The sequence below is a fragment of the Carlito syrichta genome, unplaced genomic scaffold (assembly GCF_000164805.1).
Source record: "Carlito syrichta isolate Samal-C Ts95f unplaced genomic scaffold, Tarsius_syrichta-2.0.1 Scaffold305629, whole genome shotgun sequence".
Taxonomy (NCBI): domain Eukaryota; kingdom Metazoa; phylum Chordata; class Mammalia; order Primates; family Tarsiidae; genus Carlito; species Carlito syrichta.
In genome coordinates, this window is record NW_007249725.1 from 82,412 (window position 1) to 92,750 (window position 10,339).

The window sequence follows — 10,339 nt, forward strand, 5'->3', positions numbered from 1 at the left end:
GATGCCCCTTTCCTTTCCATTCTTTTGATTCCCTATCTCAATTGTCTTGTCTCCTGATCCTACTGTTTTCTTAGTGGGCCAGCCTTCATCTGGCCCATATTCCTTGCTTGCCTGGGTCTCACCTGACCTCTCCCCTCACTCCACTTTACTTCTGGCTCTTCCACACACTGCCCTACAGGCAAGCGCCATTCTGCACATGCATCTCAGCACTAAGCAGTTGGTTTTTGGATTCCAGCTCCACTAGAACGGGTCTGGAACCTCTTTGTACTCTTGGCTTCTGAGGCAGGACAGCTAGCACAGATTAGACATAGTTGGATAAGTTTTCCATAGGCAGGTTTTAGGAAGTGTTCATTGAGGCAGGGTAGCTAGCAGAGGTTAGACACAGACAAATTTCTCACAGGTAGGTTTTTAGGAAGCGTTCAGACATTTTTGTTTTTTTGTGTTTTTTTTTGAGTTGGAGTCTCACTCTGTCACCCAGACTGGAGTGCCGTGGCCGCTCCCGGCCCCACCGCAGCCTCGCCTGCTGGGCTCCAGCGATCCTTCCGTGTCAGCCTTCCAAGGAGCTGGAACTACAGGCGCGCGCTACCACGCCCGGCTAATTTTTGATTTATTGTAGAGATGAGGTCTCGCTGTCCAGGCGGGTCTCGAATCCGCGGGCTCAGGCAATCCCCTCACCTCAGCCTCCCAAAGTGCTGGGATTACAGGCTGAGCCACCGAGCCCGGCTCAGACATTTTTAAAATTACATTTTACTGCAGGATAAGCAGGGAGGCTACCCCACCCCCTTCCCAACCTGTTTTGTAAACAAGTTAACCTAATCAGTCCTTCAGGACTCACACCCCACCAATATGGCAACAGTCATGTGACTAACCCACCCATCTGACTGCTGTCCATCACCTGACGTCAGTACCTGCTTACCTGTCCCTTCCTGATGACGTAAAAACAGACCACCACCAAATCACCTTAACGACCTGCCGCCATCAAAGGGAAGGTTTAAAAGGCATTAACGTCAAACAGCAGTAGCCATTGTTTTGTTAAGCGCCGGTTGGGCTGTTTTCTTAGCTTTGGCCCCTTCCCCTACTTTGGGAAGGTGAGTTTTCTCTCTCTAATTTACTTTCTAAATAAACTTTGAAAGCTTTGTAGGCCGCGCTAAAGTTCATTTTAGAAACAAGCTAAAGAATCCACGAGTTTTGCGCCGTACCCCACCCGGCATCAGCTTCCTCGTTGATAATGGTGACACAAGCCCTTTCGTGGGTCCGTTGAGGATTAAACTGACTTACTAAGTGAAAAGCGTTTAGGTCAGTGTTCGGTATACCGTAGCTGAATTCTGAGCTTGACTGCAACCTGGCGCTGAGGAAAAGGGGCGGGAGAGGAGGAGGGCGGGGCCCAGAGCACCCCACACGCACACACCTCTCCGCGCCCGGCGCGTCCGTGGCCTCCTCGTTGGGGTTCCTGCCTCCCTCTCCACCCGCACCCCGTGGGCGGAACGTCGCGCCCGGGCTCGCAGCTCCCGCCAGAGAGCTGGTACTGACGCTCGGAAGAACAGGGCTGTGGGAGCATAGAGTGCGCTGAGCCGCCTAGAGCGGACGGACTGAACTCTGGGGCACGATTGGCCGCGAGCTGGAGCGCTGGGCGGAAGTTTGGGTAAGAGTTTCGGGTCCGCCCTCCGCGGTCCGGGATCTGGCGTTCGTATTCCTTTCCCTCCGGTGGCCGAGCTGAGTGAGTCCCAGGCCGCGGTGCCTGGCACGGAGATGCTAGGACGGGCGGGGACGGTGCCGGGGCTCGGAGTGGCCGGAGGACGCGCCCCGCGGCCTCGGTGACCCCGGGAGGACGAGCCGAGGGCACCCGCGGAGCGTTGAGCGGCCACTTCGTGTTGGTTGAGGGGCGGCCGGGCGAGAGCGTGTGAGGAGACGCGAGACGTGCAGGTCCCTGATGGTGTCTACGTTGCGGGCTGCACTGAGCTGGGGCAGCCGGATGGATACAAAGGCCTCACAGAGGAAGGCAGCTTGGGCATAGTCAGGGCCGTGAGCCCAATAGTGCTTTTTTCAGAAGAGAGAGAGTACATTTCACTTTTCGGCAGGAATTGATTAAGTGAAAGGGTAAAACTGTTAAAGAACCGTGCGGTGAAGGGGCCTCAGTTGCTGGGGAAGGGAAGGGAACGGGCGGGAAATGACATCCCTCACATCCGCTAGAACAACCCCAACATCCACTCGTTCATTCAGCCGGTACTCGGTAAGCATTAACTTAATGATTAAATTGTAAAGACTTCGTATTTTTTGTTTGCTGTTTGTAAGCACTGCTGAGCACTTTGTGCATATTCTCATTTAACTCTCAGAATAGTCACTTAAGGGAAGGGGTAAGGTTAAGCTCATTTTATGGTCTGAAGAAACTCAGACTATAAAACCTGAGTTTTATGGTCTGGAGATCACTTACCTTAAAGGAAAAGGTCGGTTTGTGCCTTCCTTTAAGGCACAGGCTTCTGCATTAGTAGGTGGTGGAGTTTGGAGCTCAGCCCTGTTGGAGTCCAGAGCTCCTGCTCTGAGCAGTGGTGTTGCATGCCTCCCTAATGAGTGGGAGTGAAGGCAGAGTACAATAAGAAGGACCACTTGGTAGACACAAAGTGCATGAGCAGCAGGGGATCAGCCAGAGGCGAGCTATGTCTGAGGACTGGGAAGCTGTCTCTGAACCTAGATGTGCCTCAGCTGAAGACTCTGTGAAGACTCAGGAGCAATGAATTGGGCAGATTCTGCATCAGTAAGCTTGGGTTCAATGGCTGAGTAACTGGAACTACAGGCGTGCTCCACCACACCCAGCAAATTTTTTGATTTAGTGTAGAGATGAGGTCTGACCATGTTGTCCAGGCTGGTCTCAAACCTGTGGGCTAGGGTAATCCTCTCACCTCTGCCTCCCAAAGTGCTGGGATTACAGGCATGAGCCACTGTGCCTGGCCTAAACAGAGGCTTAAATGATGAAGGTGGGGCAGACAGGGTTTGTTCCAGAGTATGTTCAGGAGTGTCAGGGCTCTGGGATGTGCCTCCAAGGTTTTCTTGACTTTTGCTTGTGGTCACTTGAGACAGAGATGTTTCCTTTTTTTCATTGCGGAGGAAAAGTACTTCCTAGAAGCCTCTTAGCAAACTTCCCTTGACATCTCATTAACTAGAACTGAGTGTTGTCCCCTAGGGCCTAGGGAATAAAAAGAGCACATTTTTTTTCCTGAACTAAACAAGGGAGGGGGCTGTAGGGAGGTAACTGGCTGGGTATGCAGAGGCCAATTGAGGTTTTTCTAGGAATCACATCTTGTGCCGGCTACTTGTCTGCACTAAAATAAAACCAGATCCATGGTTTTAGATGTCTGTGTACTGACAATTCTCAATATATACCCAGCTAGCCCTAGCCTCTCACCTGAATTTTAGACTTGTGTATCCAAATGCCTTAATTTTCCACTTGTAAGTCTAATAGGAATCTTAAACATAACATGTACAAAACCAATTTTTAACCTTCAATTTTTAACTCAGAAGACTGAGTTAATGGAAATGTTATTTCAGTTGCTCAGGCCAAAAATCTTGGTGTCATATGCTACATGTATCAGCAAATCCTATTGACTATACATTTGAAATGCATTCAGAATCTGACCACTTCTCATCACCTCTGTTACCAGCAGTCTGGTGTAAGACAGTCATCTCTGACTGGGTTATTGCTAGACCCTTCCAACTGGTTTCCTGTTTCCACTCCTGCCCCTCCCTCCCCTACCCAGGCTGTTCTCAAAACAGCAGCTGGAGAGGCTGCTTTTCAGGTCATATCACTGTCCAGACCTTCCAGATGTTTTCCATCTCATTCAGAATAAAAGCCATAACCCTAAGGCCTACAAAGTACCTATTCTGGTCTCTCACCTTTCACTCCTCTGCTTCAGTCCCTCTGGCCCCCTTCCCCTTCCTAAACACATCAAGTGGACTTGTGCCTAAGGAACTTTGCACTTGTGCCTCCTTCTACCTGGAATGACATCCCCTCATTCCATGCAGATCTTTGATTTTATGTCGCTTTATCAGAGGGGTCTTCCTGACCATCCTGGGTAAAATCCTGCCACCACTCACTGTCCTCATGCTGTTTCATTCCTTCTATCCTTTGTCATCATCTGGCATAGGCGGTGCATCTTTGTGTCACACATATGTGTCAGCTTCACTGCTCACTCACTCACAGCCTTAGATCAGGAGCCTGGTTTGCTGTTTTTAGCTGTTTGTTCTCTGCCCAGGACCTCATAGGTGGTTCTCTCCTGGCCAAGTGCACTGCCAGAGTCCTGGCTTTCACATTGGGATGCCTTGGGATGTTGTCATACCAGAGGATTCAGGGAGGCCTCAGTCTGGAGATGCAGAGGGATAGGGTAAGAAAGGGGAAGAAGGATATGGCCTCAGAGGCTGCTGGGTGCTTGGTTCATCCACCCTTCCTGGGGTTTTAAGGCAACCCATATTTGGGTCTCTGCTGCAAAAACCTCTTGGGCTCTGGGCTGGGAATTCTCAGAGGAGCTGTGGGGAACAGAAGGTAGTTGAAGCTCCATCACACTCTTCCCTTTCCCTGCAGCTCTGTTCATATCCTTGAGACAAGCTCAGAGACCTAGTGATGGCTGTTAAGCAGCTCCTTCCTGGTGAGCTCCAGGTAAGTGACCCTCATAGAGACTCCTCCATGTGGTCTCTGCATTTTCTTAGCAGGAGTCTCTCACGGTTCTCTATGAGGGGCTAGCCCCAAAGGGTGAACAGCTCCCTGCCTTCACCAGTGTCCTTAGCTCCTGAGTTTAAGTCCCTGAAATGTGCTTCCCACTATTTTTCCCCAATCCCTGGACCAGACACAGTAGAGGACAGGGTTGGGGGAACACCAAAATGAACCAATATGGTGCCTGTCTTGAAGAGCTCACTGTAGTGGGGAAGACAGATCCATGTTCCCAAAGGGATTTTACCAGCCCTGAGTCCAGTGCCTCCTCCCTCCAGATCCCAATCTAGGCTTGACCTAGGGACTACAGCAAGATCTTGTCATTTCAGGTCTTGGTTTCCTTTGAGGATGTGGCTGTGCTCCTTTCCGAGGAGGAGTGGGACTGTCTGGGGCCTGCTCAGAGGGGTCTCTACAGAGACGTGATGCTGGAGACCTATGGGAACCTAGTCTCACTAGGTAAGTTCCTTCCCTAGGCTCAGCTCCTGGACCTCTTTACTCCATGAACAACCTTGTGGGCTGAGCTTGGAATTTAGAGGCTCCTCTCCCCCAGGCTCAAAGACCAGGCATTTTGACCCTGTTCCCACACAGGCCTGGTCTAGATAGAGGAGGGGATAGGTAGTGCTGGGACCTGTCCTGATTTCTTTGTAGGAGTATGGAAGGAGAATATCATTTATTGCACACCTGGTATGTCCATGTCTTCTGAATTAATCTCTGTGTATCTTGAAGGTCAGTAGAATATACAGTTTATAGATGAACTTGAGGCTGGCAAATGTTGTTAAGTTTACACAGCCTATTGGTGGCAGATCAAATGTTTGGCATTTTAATGTATTCACTTTCAGAGTTCTGCCTTCCCTTTAGTGGAACATGCTGCGTCCCTTTTAGCCCTTCTGCTGGACCTCAGTATTTCCTGCTATGAGTCTTCCACCATGATGTGCTCAGGCCCCAACTCTTCTATGCATCCCTAAACCCCATTCTCTAACAGCTGGGTTTGACTTTTCTTCAGCTCAGAGAGAGGCCTGTTTCTGTCTTCAAGGTTTAGAGATCAGATGGCAGGGGAGGTCACAACCAGTGCACAAACTTAGACCACAGGTTCATCCTACCCTGGACCTGGGGTGAATCTGCAGATCTTCCTTTCTCTTGAGCAGGACTTCAAGGTTCCAAACCTAATGTCATCTCCAGGCTGGAGCAGGGGGATAAGCCATGGACCCTATACTCACTGGGAACTGGAGGGAGCTGGAGCTGGAAGCACAGGAGAGAAGGTAAGTCTGTCCCAACTTTGCTTCTGTGGCTGGTGCTGCAGCTTCAGCAGGCTTTTCTCTGTAAGCTCCAGACCAAATCTCTTGTCATCCCCAGGCCTTTGCTCTCCTTCTCTATTTTCTATCTTTCTTCTCCTCCTCTCTTGCTATTACTGGCTCCTGTATCAGCCTATAAATAGGTTCATGTTTTCCTTACCCTAAGAAAAATAGTCTTTCAACCCCAGAAAAAAGCTCAAGTGTCTTTCCCTGGCAGGTGGTGCCCAGTCCTTCACTTCCATGTCACCCCATCCTCAGGCTATTTGGGAAAAACTCTAATGATATTTTTCCGCTGCTCTCACACCACAGCAATCAGCACAAAAGACTTATGAAACCAAATGTGTAGAAGTTTTCCCCCTCATGCCAAGCAGTGGACACCAGCTGGGTGTTCTCTAATTCAGCAGTCCCCAACCTTTTTGGCATCAGGGGACTGGTTTTGTGGAAGACAGTTTTTCCATGAATGACACGATGAGGGAACATGGGGATCATCCAGCATTAGATTCTCATAAGGAGCATGTAAACTAAATCCTTCGCATGTGCAGTTCACACTAGGGTTCTCATTTCTATGAAAGTCTATGCCCCTGCTGATCTGACAGAAGGTAGAAGTTCATTCCCCTGCCATTCACCTCCTGCTGTGCAGCCCAGTTCCTAACAGGCCACAGCCTGGTACCGGTTCGTGGCCTGGAGTTTGGGGACTCCTGCTCTAGTTCAACTCATTTCTGGTGCTATCTTCCTGAAGGTAGCCTCAGATCCCACAAGTTGAGAGTCTCAGTCCCCTTTCCCCACCTCCAGACACTAGTTTCAGGTCTAGGCCTCCAGAACTTCTGACCGACAGTCTTCAAGTTGGAATTCCTATGACCTCAGTGTTGGGTTCAATTAGTTTGCTGGAGTGGCACATAGAACTGAGAAAAACACTTATATTTACCAGCTTATTATAAAGGATACTACAAAGGATAAAGATGAAGAGATGTATAGGGCAAGGTATGGGGAAAGGAGCCAGGAACTTCCATGCCTTCCCTGGGCATGCCAGGAACCACCACGTGTTCAGCTATCCAGAAGCTCCCTAAACCCTGTCCTCTTGGGTTTTTGTGGAGGTATCATTAAGTAATAAGCATGATTTTTTTTTTTTTTTTTTTTTTTTTTTTTTTTTAGTTGGAGTCTTACTCTGTCGTCCAGACTGGAGTGCAGTGGCCGCTCCCAGCTGCCGCAGCCTTGACCTGCTGGGCTTCGGCGATCCTTCCGCCTCAGCCTCCGAGTAGCCAGAATTACAGGCGCACGCTACCACGCCTAGCTAATTTTTTGATTTTATTGTAGAGATGAGGTCTCACCTCCCAGGCGGGTCTCGAACCCGCAGGCTCAGACAATCCACCCACTTCAGCCTCCCAAAGGCGCGGGATTACAGGCTAAGCCACCGAGCCCGGCTTATAAGCATGATTAATTTAACCATTGGTCATCGGTGACCAACTTGATCTTCAGTACTTCTCCCCTCCCTGAGGTTGAAGGATGGAGTTGGAAGTCCCAGCCATCTAATCATGCCTTGGTCTTTCCAGTGACCAGTCCACATTCTGAAGTTCTCAGCTGACATTAGCATACAAAAAAGATAGCACTTTGGAGATTCCAAGGATTTTATGAGTCTTATGCCTGGAAACAGGGACAAAGACCAAATATGTATTTCACAATATCACAAAGGCCTTGCTGACCAGGTCTGCCTTGGCTGCTTGGGGACACCACTTGAGAGACAAGTGGTGCCTCCTGCCAAGCCTTTTACTCCTGCTGTTACTCACTGAGAGCATCCCAGGCTGATCCTGGACCTTGGGGAAACAGATGAGTTAGAAAGGGTTTCTTTCTGTGTAGTGAGGTACCTGGACATATGAATGGTAAGCAGCACAGAGTCCTGGTGCTCTGTGCTGCCATACAGCTAACTTGACTGGTCATTTGTGCTTGGTGCATGCCTGGCATTGTACTGGCACAGTGTTTTTATGCAGTCCACCAATATCTCCCCACAGAACTGGTATTCAGGAAAGTGAGGCACAGAGAGTTAAGTTCCTGCCCCAAGATCACACACCTGCCAGAGACAGAGCAAAGATGGATCTCTGGCAGACTGATCTAGATTCCATACTCTTTTGTTTGTTTATTTTCTTGAAAGAAATAGCCTTTATTGAGGTATACTTAGCATGCAATAGATTACGGGCATTTAAAGTGTGTGATTTTATAGATAGATAGAGATAGACAGATAGATAGATAGATAGATTTTTTTTTTTTGGAGTTGGAGTCTCACTCTGTCACCCAGGCTGGAGTGCAGTGGCATACTACAGCTACTGCAGCCTTGACCTGCTGGGCTCAGGCTTCCAAGTATCTGGAACTACAAGTGAGTACTACCATGCCCGGCTAATTTTTTTTTTGTATTGTAGAGACGATGTCTTGCCAAGTTGTCCAAGCTGATCTTGAACTCCTGGGCTCAGGCAGTGCTCTCCCCTTGGCCTCTCAAAGTACTGGGATTACAGGCTTGAGCCACTGCGCCTGGCCAATTTTATATATTTTGACATATGCATACACATGTAAAACCATCACTGTGATCAAGAGAGCAGACATATCCATCATCCCCCAAAGTTTTCTCCTTTTGTTTTATAGTTTTCTCTCACTTCTTCTCGCCTCTATCCTGAAGCAATTACTGACCTCCTTCTGTCAGTATAGATTATATTTTCCAGAACTTTATATAAATGGATTCATAGAGCTTGTATTATTTTTTTATCTGGTTTCTCTCTCTCTCTTTTTTTTTTTTTTTTTTGCGTTGGAGTCTCAATCTGCACTCATGGCCATCGCAGTCTCGACCTACTGGCCTCGGGTGATCCTTCTGCCTCACTCTTCCAAGTAGCTGGAACTATAGGCACATACCACCATGTCCGGCTATTTTTTTTTTTTTTTTATTGTAGAGATGAGGTCTCACCAAGTTGCCCAGGCCGGTCTCAAACCCACAGGCTCTGGCAATCCTTTTACCTCAGTGTCTGGCTTCTCTTATTCAGCATAGTTATTTTGAGATTCATTTATGTTGTGTGTCAATAATTCACTTGTTATTACTTCTGAGTAGTAGTATATAACTGTACTGCAGTTTGTTTATCCATCTTCTGTTAACAGACATTTGTGTTGTTTTCAGGTTTTGATTAATACAAATAAAGCTGCTGTGAGCATTTATCTACAAATATTTGTGTGACCATAGATTTCCTTTTCTCTTGGGCAAATATCTAGGAGTGGAATAGCTGGATTACCTGGTAGGCATATATTTAACTTTTTCAACAACAGCCAGATTGTTTTCCAAAGTATTCTATAGGACCTTTATTAGATATATAGTTTGCATAGATTTTCTCCCATTTTGTGCCTTCTCTCTTCATTCTTCTAACAGTGTCTTCTGAGGAGTAGACGTTTTCAACTTCATTGAAGTCTAGTTTATCAATTTGTGCTTTTATGGATTGTGGTTTTGGTGTCATAACTAAGAAATCTGCCTGATCCAGAAGATTCTTCTTCTAGAAGTTTGATAATTCTAGGTGCTACTTTTAGTCTGTGATCCATACTAGATTAATTTTTGCTTATGGTATGAGGTATGTATCCATGTTTAATTTTTTGTCTGTGGATGGCCACACCACTTATTGAAGACTATCTTTTTCCCACTTGTGTTGCTTTTGTACCTTTGTTAAAAATCAGTTATCCATATATGTGTATGGTCTATTGTCTTTTCTTTCATTGGTCTATTGTCAGTCTTTAACACCATGCTGTTTTGATTACTGAAACTTTATAATAATTCTTGAAATCAAGTAATGTTAGCTCTCCAACTTTGTTCTTCATTTTCAGAGTTGTTTTGGCAATTCAGGTTTATTGCATTCCTTATAAATTTTAAAATCGACTTGTTGATTTCCACTAAAAAGCCTGCTAGGATCAATTTAGGAAAAATCAATATATAGAGTTTTCTGACCCATGAACAAGGTGTGTCTCCCAATTTATAGTTTTCCTAGAGGCATTTCACATTTTTTGTGATTTTTATGCCTAAGTATTTTATATTTCTTTTTTTTTTTTTTTTTTTGAGTTGACATCTTACTCTGTCGCCCAGGCTGGAGTGCAATGGCACACTCATGACTACTGCAGTCTTGACCTGCTGGGCTCAGGTGATCATTCTGCCTTAGCCTTCCAAATAGCTGGAACTACAGGCATACACCACCATGCCCAGCTAATTTCTTGATTTATTGTAGAGATGAGGTCTTGCCAAGTTACCTAGGCTGTTCTCGAACCCATGGACTCAGGCAATCCTCTCACCTCAGCCTCCCAAAGTGCTGGGATTATAGACGTGAGCCACTGC

General features: G+C 47.2%; 1 protein-coding gene across 1 annotated transcript in view; it reads left to right on the plus strand.

Moving 5' to 3' along the window:
• Positions 1-2,210: 2,210 nt before the first annotated feature.
• The window catches only part of LOC103264195 (zinc finger protein 252-like), a 26,902-nt gene continuing 18,773 nt past the window's right edge, over positions 2,211-10,339 (plus strand). Inside the window, exons 1-4 of the mRNA XM_008061838.1 lie at positions 2,211-2,230; positions 4,574-4,648; positions 5,029-5,155; positions 5,845-5,958. Of these exons, the coding sequence (XP_008060029.1) occupies positions 4,613-4,648; positions 5,029-5,155; positions 5,845-5,958 (277 nt within the window). The 5' untranslated portion in view covers positions 2,211-2,230; positions 4,574-4,612. The remainder of the gene's footprint in view (positions 2,231-4,573; positions 4,649-5,028; positions 5,156-5,844; positions 5,959-10,339) is intronic.